This window comes from Gavialis gangeticus, unplaced genomic scaffold (genome assembly GCF_001723915.1).
Source record: "Gavialis gangeticus isolate Ggan-Ray unplaced genomic scaffold, GavGan_comp1, whole genome shotgun sequence".
NCBI classification, from domain to species: Eukaryota; Metazoa; Chordata; order Crocodylia; family Gavialidae; genus Gavialis; species Gavialis gangeticus.
The window spans coordinates 218510297-218530867 of record NW_017729032.1 but is presented as its reverse complement, the minus strand read 5'-3'; the positions used below and the strand labels follow the sequence as shown (position 1 = coordinate 218530867).

Here is a 20571-nt window from a genome sequence, read left to right as displayed (position 1 = left end):
GCTCACAGTGTAGATCACCATGATGTACCCTGCATTCACTTTTTGCACAGATCTCCCACTGACATCAATCAAAATTCCACACTGGACAGGAATAGAGTATATGAGAGACTGACGGAGCAATTGCAGCAGCAGGACTTTCCCTCATGCAAATTGTGACTAGGGTTACGGGAGAGTTGGTAGTTGGACTTTGCAAGAAGCCTTGCACATCCTATTTTCTGTTTTCTGTGTCAGTCCTCTTAGGATCCTGTCTACCTCCTGCTTTCTTCCTGCATTTGACTTTAGTTTGGACTTCAACAAAGTTCCACTGAAACCAACAAGTGTCTCTTGCTTTCTCATTGAAACAGTACAAACTTGTCTAGCCTACATAGTTGGGAAATGAGTCCAAACACTGCAGCATGCACTGGGCTAGCCACTCGGGCATATTTTTAATGGGCTTCCCCCCACTTAGCACTACTCTGCAAGTAGAAGAGGGAGCCATCATCCTGTGGCAGCTTCACACTCCCTGTCCAATTTGGAGAGGCTGGAACCACCAATACTGCTAGCCTAGTGTGGGGCCTAGCTCTCTAGACACACTCTAGATAGCTCTCACCTAGCCTATGGCTGACTATACCCAATCATAGTCCCAAATCTTAAGTGAAGATGCCATAAGAGTCTACATTACTGTATATAAGGTGTGGGGCTTTCTGTGCTTTTCCATAATATTTTTTTAGAACTTAGAGGAATTCTTAGTCTGGTGCATGGCCAATGATGATTCAGTGCTCCTCAGAGCATCGTTATATTACAAAGTATACCGATGTTTTAACATTTATGCTTCGCTGGTCATTTACAGGTTAACATTAATGGCATTTAATTCAGTGGACCAAATTCGCCATTGCTATACAACAGTGCAGTTCCATTGAATACAACACTGAATGTGGTCTATTAAGTAGTACTTTATAATCTGTTTGGCTTTCTCTTATTATCTCACCTTGGTTTTTTCCTCTTAACAGAAGTCTGATGGCCAGGACAAGGTTTGCCAAAAGAACCAACTATATCAGATAGAAAAATACAAGGGAAACAAAGATTCCTATGAGGTAAAGCTCATTCTTATAATGCTTTGAAACTGGACTGAGTTTGAGAATTCCCACTGATTGCGAGCACAACTGACACATTTCTGGCTCTGTAGAAGAAACAAATAATTCTAAGGCCGGAGAAATAGTGAAAGCACCTTACAGGAGATACTAACCCAATTCCAAAAATTGCCAGGAAGGCTTGGGCATCTTCATTAGAAAGGAGGGACTGATCTTAGGCTTGTACAGAAAATATTCTTATCTCTGAAAGGTAAAAATAATACCCCCTTCCCCAAAGTGTAAACTTGAAGTGACTCTTAGCTACAGTGAAAAAAATAAGATAGGGATGTCTTCATTTGCAGCTGTCTGGGAATACTCATGAAACTGTTAAGTTCATAACAATTGCTAGTTGCTAAAACTGTTGTGTTCCCCCTCAAGTATATCCTGCAGTAATACAGACTGCATGAAGCTCCATGACATTTTTCTAGAAACATTAAAAGGAAAACTGTGCACTTCAACAATAAATTCCAGTTTAAATTAATAAATTAAGCCTTGTAATATCACCAGTCTCTTCTCCTCTCCACAAGTTGCAAGTGGCTTTCACTTACATTATGCTGTCTATGTATATCTTTGTAATTTTGGACATCATTCAGCCAAGGGGCCAAGGCATGCATATGTAAAGACAATTGCCACTCCCAGACACAGATAGGAGGAGACATTATTGGATTGGGCACCCCAGGACATTGTCCGCCTGCATTGGGGAAATCAACTCCACAATAGACAGGCAACTGAGAGAAATGGCTCTTTAGCCAGAGGGGATGCAGGAGCCTCAGGGAGACATGACATTTCTAGAGGATTCTGTTGACTCATGAGTGATTAGAATAATGTTGATGAGGGAGGACAGCTACCTTTGGAGGTTTTTTAGAGTCTAGGCAGGATGGAATTGGGGACATTGAATCTCAGGCTTTGGAGGTTCAAACACCCCAGCTGTCAGGGTTGGCAGAGTCTGCAGAAAGGCTGAACTCTAGAAATAGTAGCAGGACTTTCGGGAGGTGTAGCTAGATGAGAAGGTAAAAAAAACCTTACTGTTTTGTTTTTCTGTCTTCAAATCTGTGGTCATATTTGCTTGTATAATTTATCTCTCCTACATAATAGATCCTTTTGTTTTGTCTCCTAGCTGATGGCCTATGGAAAGAATGATTTCTATGCAGGTTATATTTCAAGCTAGTCCTTTCTATGGAAAGGGAGACCCAAATTTTTTTTCACAAATCAATAGGAAGGCCACCAGTTCCTGCAGCTGCAGGGTCCAGTATAAGGGCAGTGCAGCTAAGGTTTGTAGGGGTAGGAATTATCCCAGGGCAACCTCAGTCTGTCTGTGGGGACAAGTGGCCTCACAGTGGGGAGAAACTCAGGACTCTGCGGGTCCCCCATGGACAGGTTTGTCACAATGATGGTATTAAAAATGGTTTCCCAAGCCAAAGTTCTTTGATCAGATTGATATTGCAACTGGTTTTGTTTATTTGTTTAAAAGTGCATTTGCTGATTTAACAGACACTTTGAATTGCAAGCCAGATGGAAGTATCAGGGCAAAGCACATATCACACTTTATTTATATAAAAGGAAAATAATTTTTTTAAATGCATCATCTGTGAATAGACTGAGGGAATATAATATTTCAAGAAGTACCTTAGTAATTTGTTTCAAACTCTTTCCCTGCCTGACTTTTACCCTCAAACACATGCTGTGTATCTCTTGTTGAAGTCAACAGGAGTTACATGCATGTGTCTGAAGACTAGTGAAATTCTTCCCTATGCACGTACAGATTTTAGACCATTGGATAAAAATCATAACACACAGTGGGGGCACTACGATAGTTATAGCAGTACAACTCCTGGTGTGGATACTGCTGTGGTTAGTCCCTGTTCCTGTGTGGGACCTATATTAAGCACCTTTCCATCAGCATAGCAACTTTCATAGAGTTACTGTGCTGCATTTATTATACCAGGGCAGGTAAAGCTTTACAGCTGTTGTGTGCAGTTATACCCTAAAATGTTGTTGCAGCATGTTTGGAAAACTTTCCAGGGAGAAAGCAGCAATCTACCATGAAATTATTACACCTCATAAATATAAAAAGCAGGCTTAATGTCACGGGTATAACCTGGAAATGGGGGGGATTGGGGTCACCATGCTACAATGGCTATGAGCTGAGAGTCCAGAGCTGAAGGATCAAAACAGAGGATATACGCTGGGAAAAGGTTCAGACAGGGACAATAGAAGAAAAGCTGGGAGCCAAAGATCATGGAGCAGCCAGGAATCAGGAGCTCTGAGAACAGATCATGAACCAGGAGCACTAGATAGCTTCCACTGAGACAGATTCCCTTCTGTCAGAGCATTGTAAGGGCTACTGTGTATAGGCAGCAGCCACACCAAATACTCTAATAGGAGCCATCAGCAAGTCTCATCTAGGCTACCAGGGTTGATTGGGGCTAGGCTGAACAGCACATAGACAGACTCCTGGCAATTATAAGAAAGGAAGAAGATGAAACAAATGCTAGTATTCTTAATTTCAATGAGAATTATGGTCTAAGGCTCCAAGCCTACAAAAAATGATGCAGATGTTTGAGTCTAGGAGTAATCCCATTTATGTCAAATTTAACAGGAGCAGGACCTAAATACATACAGCAAGCACAGATTTTAAAAACTGAATGAATTAGTAAGACCTTGTGTGGTTTGTGCCTGTGCTTATTCTGTGTCAAACAAGGCCCAATCCTGACTTGGGGGCCAGTGGGCACTATTGCAATACAGCTCTACAATATTACAGAAGAGAAAATGAACAACTAGTGCACTCGCACATAAAGAGAAACCATTCAGGAATAACTTCTCTGACAAGGTTCCACCAAAAGAACATTTCTGTCTGTTCATTTCTTCTTTTTGTCTCTTTGAGTCCCACTGAGTCTCTCAGGCTATGTAGCTTTGAAGACCTGACACCTACATGCAGCACTGTCCCTAGACTCCTGGCTGTCCTGGGGGAATTTTTAGTATCAGGGCCGCTTCACCAGAGATAATGATAATAATAATAATTGGACAATGGAAAAAAAATTACCATTTTTGGGCCTCCTTTCTGTCTGGGCCCCAGGTGGGCCCCAGTTCACCCATGCCTGTGTCTGACCCTGCCTACACCTGATCTTCCTTTATTCTTCTCTTTGAGGAATTTTCCACTCTCCAATTCACAGACCCCTGCCAAGAGGTTGTTGAAATTAGTTTCAGCTTGGATATGGCCAAGCTGTTGTCTGCAAATGCACTCATTTAAATGGGAGCCATCAAGATTTAATGACCTGCTGTTGTCCTGGTCCAGGGGAGACATGACACTTCACGGATTCCACGTGACACCGGAACATTCAGTGATCGGGAGATTTCATAACGTTAGCCTCAGCTCCTAAGATGAACACAGATACACCAAATCATCACCCAGCACCAAACAAAGTCAGGAGCACTGGTCCCTAGCTAAACAATGCCTTGTGCATGTATCTGCATGTTGCCATGGAGACTGTGCAGACACATTTCTGTAGGTTCTGCAGCAGCTGGTGGAGATCTTTCCACATCCCTCTAATGTACAGAATGCAAATGAACCTGACCATGGATTTGGTGGTTCCACACCATTAGCTCTCCAGATTGCACAAGTATTGGAATAAGGAACTAGCAGCAGGCTTAGCAAGCTTCCCCTCTCTCATAGAGCTTACTAGAAGGGGACGTTTGCATAAGCTCTGTGGTGCTAGTGCTGAGATTTCTGTGAGATGCAAGGCAATGTATATTCTGTACTCACATGTGATATTTGTAAAAGCTTGCTTCAATTTAGTAATTCAGGAGAGGTGTAAGGAAAAGCAATTACAGATGGGACTAGGGTGATTGGGAGCAGTAACGGTAGACTGAAAGTGCCCCATGTGAAGGATCCAGGAAGGCTAGACTGGGGCTGACATGGGAAGGGAGCTGAAGGACTCTGATTGAGGTACTGGGAGCTAGTGTCACCTGGTCCTACTATAACAGTAAGGTATCAACAATCTAAATACCCATTATCTTCTTTTTGATCCCATTGCTGGGGTTAGCCTAGTTTGTATGATTGGTGTCAGGACAGGAAATGGTATAGGATGAGATAATTTCAAATCTTTCTAAGTATGATATACCGGTATGGCTTATTCATAATGTGAGCTGGATACATGCAGTCTGTTGAAGACTGAATATCAATAGCTCTTCTGAAGGAAATCTTCCTTACTTTGTAAAATACAATGGAACTTGGTACCTTGGGACTTTGCAGGTTTTGGGGTGTTGGGGGATTTTGGTTTTGGATGTTTTTTCTTCTGGAGAAAGTAACCCTTGTAAACTATGTAAAATGAGTAGGAAACCCTTTGCATCATCTATCCAGAGTGAAGTATTTCATTGACAGTACAGGAGATGCAACTTTCCTTTTCACCTGGGTAGTTGCATCTGCACAATATGACTGTGTTGTTCTTCCTTGTAAAATATTACAGCAACACGAGGACTGCGCGGTCATGTGGACCGTGTTCCAGAGCAGGCCAATGGATAGTTCTGGTTTAGCTCTGCCTCATGCAATCATGAAACTAAAAATAGCTGTGGTTTCAAAGTGCCCTGCCATCTCACTGATGCTGTATCAACCAAAATGCAGATGCTGTCGTCATTCAACTGAAAGAGTGCCTGGCTGCGTACAGTCTTGATTGCCTCTTTTTGCCTGGAGTTACTTGCCATTCAGTCCTTTTATTCAGACCTTTAAAAAACAGGTCTGAGCATTTTATTATCATAATTATTATTTTCAGAGGATCATTATACATTGAGATTATACTTACTATGGGAGTGCCTAAGGGCCAGCCACATATAGGGCTATACTGTGCCAAGTACTGGACAGACGCAAGAGTAGCCAGCAGTCCTTGTCCCATAGAGCTTGCAATCCAAGTAGACAAGACAGATGCAGGTTGGGTGAAGTGACAAAACAGGGCTGAGGATGTCGTGTTAATTCCATGATTATTTTTTCCAAGTGGGTATAGTTAGGAACAGGTAGGTTAAATAGAAAGAAAAGTAAAAAGAGATAGGAAATTGCAGGGAAGGGGTGAGGGTGACAGGGCTGGGGAGAAGAGGGTAAGAAGAGTAGGTGGGAGGTAAAACTGGGGGGAAGAGACTGAAAGATGGGGGAGGGGTAGAAATTTAAAAAACAATTCACGATCAAAGCAGTCAAAAGTTCAGTCAAAGCAGTACAAAATTCTGTGGGTGCATGTACATGAGCTGCCCACTGCACAGTTGTTACTGCGCGGTCATTTAGTATTTGCATAACCAAGTACTAAATGACTGCCTAGTAACCAGTGTTATTGTGCAGTAGTGTCCCAGCATGGTTGCCTAGTAATGATTACTGTTCAGTAGCTTGTTACTACTGCGCAGTAGCATTGCATCATGGTTTGTGCCTGGCAAAACTACTGCACACTAGTAATGTGCTACTGCGAAGTAAATGTCTCATGTAGATGTGCCCTAATTGCCCTAAATCCCTGACTGAGCTGCTTCTGTAGCTACCCCTCCTGGCTGAAGTGTCTGGCTATCTCGTCTCAAATTTCCCAACATGGTAGGGGCAAGGGTGATGGGAAGGCACCAGAGTGGGTATTCTCCCTTGCGAACTTGTGGGTCTGGGGTCTGATAGTTTACAGATATGAAAGAACTATTTGCTTCAAATAATTTACCAAGTAGACAGAATGAGACAGACATGCAGTTAAAACCATGTGCAGTGTTCTGACAATGTAAGGGTTAATCCAGTCATCTGCACAGTAAGGCTGTGTAAAACTTTGGTCCCTGATTCGATTCGGTGGAGATTTGGCCCGATTAGGTGGCTGAATCTCCAAATACAAATCAAATCAGCAGACCCTTGAATCTTTCCGAATCAATTCGAAAAGATTCAGCGATTTGGACAGCTTTAAATGTTTTTACTATATACCTCTAGGTAGCAGGCAGTTCGTGAACACTGCAATGCTGGGGCACATGGAGTGTCCCACAGAAGCGCAGGGGCTCCCCAGTGTGCTTAGCAGCAGACCTGGAAGTGGACCAGAAGCACTTCCAGTCCACTTCTGGGGCTGCAGGGGAGCATGCTGGGGGGCCTCCCTTGCCTCCCCCTGGCTCAGCAACTGGTGCCTTCTGTGTCTGCGGGGAGCACCTGGGGCCCCGCTCCGACCAATCACCAAGCTGGGGAGACATGGAGGGGTCCCCCTGCACGCTCCCCGGTGGATCTCGAAGTAAACCAGAAGTACTTCTGGTCCACTTCCGGGTTTGCAGCCGAGCACATAGAGGCCTCCCCCCACCCCCCATCGTGCTCCTGTGGGATGCTCCATGTGCCCCAGCATTGCAGTGTTCACAAGCCACACTGGTACCACAAGGTATGTAGGAAAAACTTTTAAAGCTGTGTCTATGTCCGAATCGCTGATTCTCTGAATCGGCATCAAATCTTCAGATTTGGTTGAATCGAATCAGGGACAGTGATCTGAATCAACGAATTGAATCACTGTACCCGATTCAGGCCTAATCTGAATCAGATAGGGCCCACTTCACCCACCCCTACTGCACAGCCTGAGAGCAGTTTTGCTGCTCAATGGAGATCTCCAGAGATTCTAAGAAAGATTTCTTCTCCACTACTAGAAACACCTTTGTAGCTTTTTTTTATGAGGTCCTTCTCTGACTCACTGGAGCCCTTCCTCATGAATATTTAATCTTCCAAAGTACAAAGATCTGTGAAGAGAGAAGAAATTGGGAGCTCCTCCTTATGGTCCATGTGTGGTGACAGTAAAGTATGCAAGCCATAAGAACTCCCAAGAATGTCATAACATGCTTTTAATTTAATGGTCTCAAACCTGTTAGTTATCATAGTCTGTTGCAATTTGAAATTAACATCTGCCTGTTCATCCAAACTAGTTTTCCTGTCTTATATGTATGTATACTGATTTGTCACTGTCAAGTAGCCAGTGAATACCCATTATTGTAAGATGAGCGAGCCCCTTGTTAGTTAATATTTTTGTCTATCAAGACAGTATAAAATTGGTTCTCATCCTTGTTAGACTCAAGGCACCCTTCAGAAAATGCCACTTCTCAGCTTGTACCATAATAGAGCAATATTCCTTTGCAAAGAACTCAGAAAGACTCCAGCAGGTCAGCATGTTAATGATACTGTGGATTCCTATTTGAAATCTCTGGGTTTGTCTCGTGAAATGTATTTAGCTGTATGCACCCCTAACAATGCTGATATCCCATGGCACCCTTAAAAAGGATCTAACAGCTCCTTGGTGCTGTGGCACTCTGGTTGAGAACTCCTTCATTATACCCAGACAGAATGGCAGGAAAGAGCTCTAAAGCATAATTAAACAGGAAGACTTTGAATAACAAAGATTTTTTTCAATAAGATACTACAAAGAGAAAGAGAACAATGCAAAGAGTGTTGCTTTATACAACTTTTTTTTTTCAGCCTGCAGCCAGGTCCAAAATTGTACCAGGAAAATCTTCCTAGGAAAGCAGCAGATTCTGACAGGCTTTGAACGGCTTCTAAATGTGAATTGCAAATGTGAGGCTGATTTTCAGACATAAGTTAGAGCCTTCAGCTCCCGCTGAAATCAGTGGAAGCTGAAAGTGCCCTGTACCTTGCAGAAGCCCCCTTCATTAAAAATTGCTAACACGTTTACATTTTAAAAACAAATTAGAAGAAAACAGTATTATTTCTGTCATTGTCCTGTGCACAGGGTGTACCTTTTTTCCTGTTACCATTTGACCTAAATTCTTGTTTTAAGATGTACAGGTTTAATAGCCAACACCCAAATCACACAGCAAGAAGCAGACAGACAAAATTCATTGTTTCACTGTGCACCCCTCACATCTGTATGGTCCTGCTTGCTAAACAGCTGTAAAATACTACCAGATCTGAATGATGGCCCTTTACACCCAAGGGGACATGACAATACAAGGTGACAGGCAGTGTAGGTTGGGACTCTGGTATGGACAGACAGAACCATTACACCAAATGAGAAGTAGGTGAAGGGGTGGCAGTTCAAGCAAATCCATTGGTTTTATCTGCTCCATGTGTCTGCTCTATCCTACTGTAAATGGAGGCTAAACCACAGTCATTTAGCAGCCTTTTCATCTTGGCATAAACTATCACAGTTCAGCTTTGCTTACATTTCAGAACAGCAATGGATCCACTAAACAATTACAGTGGATCAGGTGACACATTCATAAGCAAAAAGACACCCTTTCCCCTGCTTCTGAAGTGGTATAATTGTTTCAACCTTCTACAGCCCTTATATATTCAGACTTGGAACAAGACGCTGAATCAATGTCTATACAGACATTAGGTGAGCTGGGTCAAACTAATACAATGCCTCTTCTAAGCATGTGCTGCACTTGGTGCATGGGCACACCAAGCTAAAAGTAAAGTGCTGTTCTTTTTGTTTTTCATGTCTGTAAGCAGCCTAAATGACTTGGGAGTTTAAACTTCTTTAAAGCTTTGCAGTTCACCTTTTAAAATGTCAGAGGAAATACAATAAGCAGGAATCAAAGGGCTTTCTCTCTGTTTTAAATTTGGAAGCAAATTTCGGATGTGAAAGAGCAGGAATAAGCATGTTCTTACTCCAGCAAGGTCTCCTAGGACAAAGGGCCTCTGAAGAAAGAGCTTTTCTTTTGTTTGAATTTGTGAAAACAACTTTCACGCCACACTCCTTTCAGAGTAGAGAGCCATGAAATCACATGGAACTGATCAGAGAAAAATGTTACGTGGAAAGCTTAGTTGTTTTGAGTAGCCAGATGCATTCCTTTACATCTCTTTTGAATTCAGCTAGATAAGCACTGTTTTTACTTCTGTGGTGTCTTAGGTCACTTAAGCTTTCAAAAATAAACCAGACTATTTTTGTTTGCTCTGTAACTTACAGGACAAAAAGCTCAAAGAACAAGAAAAGAAAGGGGAGCTTCCTCATCGTCCACTCCCAAAGAAACCAGACAAAAGTCCAACTTCTTACAGGCAGCCGTCTTCCTGTCTCATCACACAGGTACAGAACACCAAGGCACTGTTGAAAGACCGAAAAGTCACCAAGCCTGGCGCTACAGAGAAAGGTTGGTAAAAGTCATGTGTGTATGTGTGTGGTACATGCATGTGGGGAGGGGAGTGTATTTGTGGAGGTTGCAAGTAAAAGAAGTGAACAAAATATGCATGTTTCAAACAACATCTTAGAGATGATGGCAATTTTGGATCTTTAGTTTTGTGTCTCCTGATTTGCCATATGATAGATTTTCCATGGCTTTTTAAGAAGACTTCCTCCCCATATTTAAAGATTTTTATACTGGCATATTAAGAACTGCACCAGGCTCCCTAGACCAGGGCTGGTTCAGTCTCTAGAGGAGTGACACTGACCAAGAAATTTCTTTCCACCGGTAAGAGGAGCAAGGAGAGCAATAACCAAGTATGAGAAAAGGTGTGGTAACTAGGAGCTTCTGGGGGGGTGGGGATGGAAGAGAGGAATGGGATACTAGAAGAAAGAATCAGCCAGACAACAAGAAACAAAGGGAAAACCCCAAATGACAATAAATTCAAGGAACAAAAAGGGGAGAAAAGTTATCTAGGAAAATACAAATAGAACAGAGATAGAAGTGAATCTGCATTCATCATACATGGTAGAAAGCACTCTGGTGATAGGATGGGTACATGGGGAGCCCTGACCAAACAAAGGAATTAAACAGAAAATGAGGATTCAGTAGGCAAATGAGAGTAAGTATATAGAGGCAGGACTGTGGGAAGGTGAGGGGCCCAGTGTATGTCAGGTGAGGACAGTTAATAATGTGCGGAGGCAATTCCTATCTTTGTGGAGCCACATGCTAATTTACACTCACATTTATCATACATTTTCTAGTAAACCAACATTTCGTTCATTTATTTCAATTTAAAAAAGGCACTTCCCTGGCAGTGCAGGTGCCTCTGCCATGAGGTAATAGTGGTAGAGCTTGTCAGAAATGGGACGTTTTCGGTGAAAAATTTCCACAGTAATGAAAAATTTTCCTTTTGTTCAAAATTTCTCATAGGGTTTTTTTTGTGTTGCTTTTTGGTTGGGGGGAGTTGGGGTGATTTTTTTGTTTGTTTGTTTTGGAGTTTTTTGGTAAATAAAATTATTTTGGCTGCTTGGTGTCTTCTTTCCTTTCCATTTTTTTCTGAGATGGAAATCTGAAAATCTTCCAGCTTTTGACCAAAAAAAAAAAGTCTCCTCATTGGAAAAATATTTGGACAAAAAAATTGCCAACTTTAGAGTGCAGATTAGTCCAATAAAATCAACAAAACCTCAGTGTAAGTAATTGGAGTCCCCACGTACACACAGATCTCATCACCTTTTCAAGACTTCACAACCATGCAGTAAAAATGTTTCTCCTCGCATTGGTTTTGGTTGCAAGCAGCTCAGTGCAGGTACCAACACTGTGCAGAAATTATAATCTTTTTGGTGCACTGTTGTTTTATTCTTGGGCTAAATCCTAAAAGCCTTTTTCCATTTACATTCAGCTGTTACTCAGGGAAAATTCTTGCTGTAGCCAGTGCAATAAATTCTGCTTATAAATAAATTATGTTTATAAAAACAGTATAAATCTGGTCAATGTAGTTAGTCCATACTTTATCATATATGTATAACACTGAGAACAGATTTCATTGCAGTGCAAGGGCAGATTTCAGTATATAATTCATTATTATCACACACGTCTAGGCATTTGGTGGACAAAAACTACAGTCCCTGTTAAGAATCCTGAAAAGTTCTACGAAGTTAAAAATAAGAAAAAATACGAGTTCTCAAAACTTTGTCCAAAAGTTTACAGTGGACCAAAACTATTTAAGGCATAAAAGTGCATTTGCAGATTCAGTTTCCTTTCTTAATGAGTCAGTGAATTTATCCTGCCACTGACAATGTTGGCAGATAAGAAACCCACAGAAGAAACACACAGAATAAAAACCACAGCTTTTTTTCCTTGACCACTGAATGTATCCCAGTAGGCCATACAATTATTACAGGGCATCTATCATACTTGGTAAAACTTCACTCGAATATGAGGTCAAACACTGCCTGCCCTAGGCCATAGAAAGAGATATTCAGTATAATTGACTTTTTCTGTTTTCTTTTTCTGCTTGGTAGATTCCACTAATGGATTAAGTCCTTTCCATGAATCTGGTTCAACCAAGATAGGTTGTGTCACCTCCTGTTCTCTAGAATATCTTGAAATCCAGCAACCTCTTCCACGAACCCCTAGACTCCTTAAAAGGCATGATTCTCCTCAGCAAGAGCCTACACGAATTGGAAGTCAGACAAAGGATGCTCCTTTGATTCTGAATATTGTGCATTCTTTTGAGTCTGTTGACAGAGAGGACCAAATAGACCAAGTTTCTCCTTCTCATCAATATAGAATTTTAAGCTCACCAGTGAATTTTCCTTATAAAAGCTCAAGTGAAAGGACACTGTCTCCGCTTTTCCCTCCTCGAAGTGCATCTCCTCTCAAAACTCCAGCTCACTCAACTCAAGTCTCTTTCACATATGAAGAAAAGACAAGTCCTTTAAGAGAAGAAGTTGTATCCCCTACTCAGCCAATTTCCAATCCTTTGGGGAGCCCTAACTGTGTTAAAAGTAGAGGCAGATTCCCCATGATGGGAATTGGACAGATGTTGCGGAAGAGGAATCAGACAATGCAGTCAACCACTGACAAGCCACTGGAAGCAAGAATGCCTCCGTTGCAGCAAATGAATCCCGCACAGATTTCATTCAATGCAGTGGATGCTGTCAATGGTCCGTGTTAATCCAACACTCTTGATAGCAAGGATTTGCACTGCTGCTTTCTGGGACTTAACATTTTTTAGAAGAAGGGAAAATTGCTGGCATGTTACTCTCTATATAATATATTATAACATACAACCCAGAAACAGTCCACTTGTAACATTGCAATGCGTTCTTTTAATTGAAATTGAAGAAGAGGCCCCACTTGGGCTGTTAAGAAAATTTAACAAAGGTGACATTCTTTAACGTTTTAGAGACTGTACAGTGAAATGTCTTAAAAGATGTACTGAAAACTCTACTTCAGTAGATATTTTTCCTGCCCTGTTCAAATGTCACATTAAGATTTATGGTGTTGAAGAAATAGCAAGCGTAGCAGGCCGATGCAACTATATTATCTGAATTAGGCATTGGCTTTGTGGTGCCATGAATACTGGTCTTAACCTGAACCAGTAGTAAGACTACAATTGACCTTTTGTCTGTACTCTACGGTACATTATACTGTCCCAGGCAGTGCTGATGTGGCTCAAGAAGAGGGAAAACTAGAAATTGCATTTCTGAGACCAAGGTGTGCACCACTAATTCAAGAACAGGCTTCACCAAGAAGGAAAAACAGGTCAGTGAGACCCTGGAAAAAAAGCATGAGTGCTGAACATTCAGAACAAGTAAAGGCACTGATCAGCAAAGCAGATTTTACTGTTAGTCATACAAGCTAGCTAATAGTGAAATCATTCTTTTCTTAAAGAAAATTTTCATTTACTAGGAGATGTTATTGAAAAGAATCATGATTATTTAAAAGCGAATTTCTTCAGATTAAATTTCCCCCCTAAATTCATCTTGCTTTCATTAGATGGATCCGCAAGTGGATACTTAAAACAGAGATTCTAATTGCAACATACTGTGCTTGAACAATCCAGTCACCTCTTATTTTTGTAGTGTATTAGTTTTGTGGAACACTTCTTTAGAAAATAGAATTAATCCTTGTTTTAGCAAAACAGCACTGGACATACTTGAAGGCTTCCCTGGGAGACTGCAGTGAAATAAATGTTATTCAGGACATGTCAGTTAGTACCAGTGTCATTACAAACTGCAAGGGGGTAATACAAGTAGTACCAATATTCAGTAGTGATCTGAGCTATTAAGATTTACTTTCCTAACAGGCAACAGGTTCTACCCATTGGGGGTTTTTTGAGTAAATGATACATCTTAATTTAGTGGTCAACATTTTGGCACCAACTTTTTTGCAAATCATTTGATGTAAATGTAGAGAGTTTAACCAAAGACTATTTCATGGTCTATCTGTACTGTGCTTAGGTATGAGTTGTATGTACAGGACTGTTTGCTACCTGCCAGTAGGAACCTGGCTTCCTGCTGGATAACCTCCAGCTTCTCCCCATTGAATAGTTAATGGGTTCTAATGTCTTTTTAGAAAGTAAAGCAGCAACAAATAGCAAAAGCAGTTGGCTCGAGATGGGTAGAGGAAATATAGGAGCCTTCTTCATCTCAAGATCATCATTTTGAATCCACCCCATATCTTCATGGGCATTATTATTTTCATTTGCATTAAGCACTAGAGATCCCACTGAGATCAAGGCCTCATTGTGCTAGGAGTTATATACACATGGAATACAGGATGCTCCTTATTCCAAAAAACCTTTCAGGCTAAATTCACATGACAGACCAAGAGTGGGAGAAAAGCAGGTTCAAGGAGGTGAAGTGATTCATCCAAGGCAGAGCCAGGAGTAGAATGCAGATCTCTTGATTCCTACTCCTATTCCCTAGACCACCCTGTCTCCTATACCATTATTCCAGGCTGATGGCCTATGTGAAATGAATCCGTGGTTAGCCCAGGTATACTGATAGGACAGCTAGCCATATCCCTCGAACAGTCCTTACATATTTTAATACTTGGTGGCAACATCACGGCCATATGGTTAGGACAGAATGGCCATGGAAAATGAACTACCTTCTCACCATTAGACAGGAGACTATCAGGTCAGAGCTGAAGTTAGATTGAGAGTCAGTATGGGGAAGCTAGTGCTGTTTCCACTTGTACTGTTGCTGAAATAGGCCAAAAAGTATATATATGCTTTTGTCCCCATATCATCCTAATGATATTTAAAAAAACTTAATACATAATTTAACATAACTTTTGATTTCATTTGTATCATTCGCCTTCATATTTAATGGTCCATTTTACCTCTTTGGTTTGTCACCCACAAACTTACCTTGTTTTTTTAAAAAAACAATCATATATACACACTAAGAACCTGAAAACGCTTGAATTCAAATCCAGTGTTGTAAGAAGAATTTACATAACAGCCTGTGCATGCTTCAGACTTGCATACATAATTATGTTGCAAACACTAACTTGAACTATACACTCAGGTTTATTTGGAACCCAATAAAAGGTTGGGGGAGGCAGGAAAGAGAAGTGTATTTTTTTGTGAACACACAGTAAATATATGTAAGTATCAGAATGAAAACAGAAATGTTAAATCTTTTATTATTTTATTATATTTATATAGAATATACGAGTATCACATTGGTAAACATAAATATGTATCCAACTTAGCCAGCAGCTACTTATCAGTCTGCAGTGACCATATAAAGAAATTACAAAAATGTAGTAGTGTAAATTCCAGGAAAAAACCTCTGATCATTTTGTCATTCTTTAGCAAAAAATGTATTTGTTATCATTATTAAATATATGTACTTTTTAAATGAGATCTCAATGGAATGCTGATTTTGTTTGCCAGATCACCAAGCACCAGACATGTCCAAGCATAAAATGAAAACATTATGGTATTGAAATAATTATCACTAGTCTTACCTTAATATTACCTGCCACCAAAAGCCATTTCTTTAAATTCTGCAACTGACTTTTGCATACAAATTCTGATTCATCTAAGAAGCGGTTGAGCATGTGATTGACTTGAAGCATGTAAGCAGTTCTGTTGATGGAAACTTAGGCACTTGTTTGAGCACTTTGCTGGACCAGCATGTTCAGTAGGTCTAGAATCATGGACTTCAGATCACTGGGGCTATTCAAATGCTTAAAGTTAGCATGTTATTCATATTAAAGTGCTCTGCTGGACTCAGCCCATACAGTCACATATAGCTGTCAAATTGTTTTGTTTTTAATGTATCTCTTGTTATTCCCCACAGTACTTTAGAATACTGCTTGTTCCCCTGCCACACCTCTCTTGGCCTGATTCAAGGCCATGATGAACTTAAACCATTTCTTTGAAAATACACATTAGGGTGACTTTGTCCAGATTTACTTAATCCATACCAGGATGTTGCATGTGTTCAGCAAAGCAGGAAGGGAGGTTCAGCTTCTGCTTGTAAAGGTATTGGGGTTAACTTTCTTGCAGAATTCAACAAATGAGAAATTTAATCAACAACATGCCAAAACACTAGTGCACATGATTGCTAAAGGTGGTGCAGCTGTTAAATCCACTGTTTCCTTCACATTTTCACACTGGATATGACAAACCAAAACGTAAATTTAAAATGGGTAATACTTAACAAGCCAGGTTATCTAGAGTGTTGGGACCCCTGTGTACTGCAATGGTAACCTGTCTGCAAAATTCCAGCGTGTAGCCGGGCATAACCATGCCTGGCAATGGAAAAGGGAAAAAAGAATCCATAATATTACATTCTGACCTGTTACAGTCTTTCTGAATTCTTTGCAACTAAAAATTTGCTATAAAATTTTTCCATAGTCAAAAAATGAGTGAAAGCTAAGAGCTGACATTTTCCAAGGGATGCCTTGAGACTATAAATGTTGAGAACTACTGCCCAAGGATGAGCCATAACATTCCTTGGTGCTAATAAGAGCTCAGATACAGGACAGGATTGATGCTTTATTTATTTATTTATTTATTTTTTTACTTCTAGTCAAGTCTAAAAGCTTAAAATTAAAAACACTTCAACTGAGCCAAACTCATCAAAAACAAACATAACTCCATTGCTTTCAAGTGAGTTGTCTCTATTTACAGTAGTGTTGCATTTGGCTCTACCACCCACTTAATATTTTGTCTCCTCAGATGTAAGAAGTCAGGTTTTTGGGGTGATATCTATTGGATGGGAGAGATGTAAGACAAGCTTTCTGGTACCAAATGCCCTTTCTCAGGTCTGGGAAAAAAACTAATACAGCCTAAGGTAAATATAATGCAAAGGTGAACCCGTTACTTTTTTTTAAACTGCATGGCCACATCCACACATGGTGTGGGCTTTTGGTTCCCTGAGAACAACTAGCAGTGGCGTGCCTTACCACCCCAGGGATGGTAGGGGAGGCTGGGGCAAGCACTGGGCTGGCCCCAGCAGCCTTACTGGGGGTCTGGGGGCCTCCCAGGGCCGTAGCAGTGACAATTCTGCTGTGCAGCTCCAGGCAGCCCGGCTCCACTTGCATGCTGTCCATGCATGTGTTGCTCCACTTTTTCTCTCCACTGTTTTTTAGACCCCTGGATATCCCTCCATGCTGCTCCCTTGCAGCGTGGAGGACAGCTGAACGTGAACTATGTGGTGCTGCAGACATGTCTGCGGCACCACATAACACATGGCCGTGCTTATCTGGACACAGCCTATTATATAAAAACAAAAAACAAAAACAGTCACTTGAAGGAGGGGGGAAAAGACAATAAACCTGTGGAGCAAAGTAGCTACAAACTAAGTAAAGGGCAACTGAAATAAATAAACCTAATTATGTAATAGAACAAGACTGTTAAAAAGAGAAGAGGATTGTTACTACCTGTGGAGTGCAGAGGTTAGCAGAGGGAGCAGGTAAACTGTAATCAGCTATACAAACCATTGTTTGTATTTAGCTTATGGTTTTTAGTTATGAATTATTTCAAGACCCACCTTTTCCACACCTGAAGGATGTTTTGTGCCTGAAAGCTTATCTAACATCTTTCCCAACTATATAGCTGGTCCAATAAAAAGTCTTACCAAACAATGTTGCTTTTCATACAATCCCTGAACTATGATTCTCCTCAAATGGTCACCTTTCCTGATTTTTTCCTCCCTGTATTCCAACTCCAGAGCACAATGTAACAGATGATTATGTTGCTGATATTTGTTTTTTTTTCTATCAAAATTTATCATAGTTCTGCAGAATACAATATATAAAAACCAGTCTCTGCAGTTCTATTACAATGTGTGACAAACTCATTAAATGATGAGTCTCTTATGGTCTTTAAACCCCCTAGTTCTACTATTTGTTTTCCTTTTCTCGCACTGCAGGCTCAGTAAGAATAATTCAGAGGAATACTGGGAGCTGGTTCAATTTAACGTCATCACTTTTCAATAGAGAAATGGGCTCCTTCAGCAGTACATGAACATGTTATTTGTAGCAGCTTTTCCATCAAGAGAGATTCTTAAGCATTTGATTCAAAAGACAAATAGGTTATACACTTGCACATATTTCCTTGGACATGTTTGCATTACACACAATTGCCTTTCAGGGTGACGGCTTACAGACATTCAGTGGGGGCTCGAGAGATTAAATCATTTCGAGTTCTTTAAATATTTAGCAGTAAAGAAACATCTAGTATTATATGCTCCATTACTTAGGTACAGGCAATTAGCAATTATTGGGGAAAAAAGATATAAGGATATGGCAGAACATAGAATCTGGAGTTCATTTAACTTTCTTTGCTGTGGACTGTTAATGCCTTGGCAGTGGTATGTGTCAGAAAGAAGGAATAAGAGCTTCATTGATTAAAGGCGAGCCGCAAAGTTTGTTTAGAAAAATATGGGCAATATCCTAAAGAATGGCTTGAATAAGTGATCGTATACAAATAGATTGAAAATGTGAATTTGAATAATAGTTCTTTTCTGTTCACTAAGGCATAAACCCCATCATTATTTGTTTTGATTGCAACCAGTAAAGACATCAGCACAACCTAAAGAGGAATAGGGAAAGCAGTGAAGGGCCAGACTTTAAAACATTTTTGCTCTTTTCTGATTTATAGACTGAAGTAAAACTAATGTCTTGTGGTTAAACCACAGAACTGCTTGTTGGAACCAATTGATTCTACTCCCATTTCTGTGAGAAACCCACATTTTCTGCTTGTTTGTGAACTTGGGCAAGCAACTGAAAAGTGTGTGCACCTCGGTTCTCAATTTGTAAAATGTCAGTCAGTATTATTCCATAGATACTGATAGGGCTGTCCAGCTAAGAGTATTTAGTTCATCAAGCCCAATGAGGACCCCCTAACCAGAAAGAACTCTATAAGGGCCTCACCATTTTTAGAAATACCAGACCACCTCATTATAACAAACCCTATTTAAAACACCCCCCCTTCTTTTAACCATCTTAACAGGGACTGATTTGTTCATTTTGATGCTGCAGTTGACTAAAGGATACTTTACGAACTCTTCTCCTGCTGCCATGGGGAACTCATTTTAATGGGTTTATACTGTGCGTCTCCTTTTTAACTCCACCTCTGTATATTTATTGTTTGGGATTCGATAACTAGCACTGTCTATTAGATGCAGCATGGGACAGGTGACCTAACGTAGTTGGAAAGGGAGTGGTAGAGCCCACTCAGCTGCTCTCACGTAGCACACTTCACTATAGTTGCTTTCCATGCTATAATTTGGATTTGGATCCTGGAGGGGGCAACTGGGATTGTGAGCTAGTGCGGATGAAGAATATGGGCAGCATGTGTGTATGACTAGTGACCAGGGCTTGAGGGGGGAGGAGGAAGAGAGAAAGAGTAGGTTCCCCAGGTCTGGTACTGTTGAATATCTTCATTAACGACTTGGAGGATGGAATTATGATGGCACCAAGTTGGGTGATGTAGCAGACACTTTGGTGACCAAGAATAGGATTCAGAATAACGTGGATGCTTTGGAGAAATGGTCAGAAATAAGTCAAATTAAATTCAGCAAAGACAATGGCAAAGAACTGCATATAGGGTAGAACCAAGCAGACAAGCCTACAACACGTGAAGATAAGCTGAAGTCCAAGAAGCTCTCCAGCTCTCTAGGGCTGAGCGCCACAGAAAAGCCAATGAGGAAATCTATAGTTCTGTATTTGGAATAGGATTTGAATAGTGTGCAATACATGCGGCTAGGGTCACCCAACGAACAACTTCCCCGTGGAAAATAAATACAGTATCCCTTTAAAATCCCATTAAATTGCAAAATCAAATTATCACTACCCCTTGAAGATCACACAGAGCTATAATCATCTGAAGAATATTTTTATCATGCTAGGACACTCTTCTGTACTAACATTTTAATTGAGGCCTTTATTATAATTCCCCTAGCGAATGTTTCTGTTACACTTATTGATTGCCACGTTCCAAAGAACAAGTAAAAAAAAAATAACAGTGCAAAACAATTTCATAGGAGTGAAAAAGCACATTTTCACAGCAGGCTGCTTATCTGGAGCAGTCAACCACCCCAACCGAAAACTGCTTAAAACATCGCCTAAATCTTCCATCCCTGCAGAAGCCACCAGTTTACTGTGGTTTATGGATTAATTAGATTTTACTTTGAACCCCCTGGCTATTGCTAGAAACTTCAGGCTGTTTACTTATGTTTCGAGGCTTAAGTTCTTAATAACATACATGATGTAAATCTTCTTACTTAGTTAAGCCAGCTTTTATTTTTAACCCTTTTTTGTTTGGAATGGAGGTCACATTGAAAGACCAACTGACTGATCAGAACTTGGTGGAATGGGCGAG

General features: G+C 40.6%; 1 protein-coding gene across 1 annotated transcript in view; it reads left to right on the top strand.

The window, feature by feature from the left end:
* HUNK (hormonally up-regulated Neu-associated kinase) overlaps positions 1-15598 on the top strand; it is an 87083-nt gene extending 71485 nt beyond the window's left edge. The window contains exons 8-10 of the mRNA XM_019524992.1: positions 990-1073; positions 10007-10187; positions 12242-15598. Coding sequence (XP_019380537.1) covers positions 990-1073; positions 10007-10187; positions 12242-12897 — 921 coding nt within the window. The 3' untranslated portion in view covers positions 12898-15598. The remainder of the gene's footprint in view (positions 1-989; positions 1074-10006; positions 10188-12241) is intronic.
* Positions 15599-20571: the final 4973 nt, after the last annotated feature.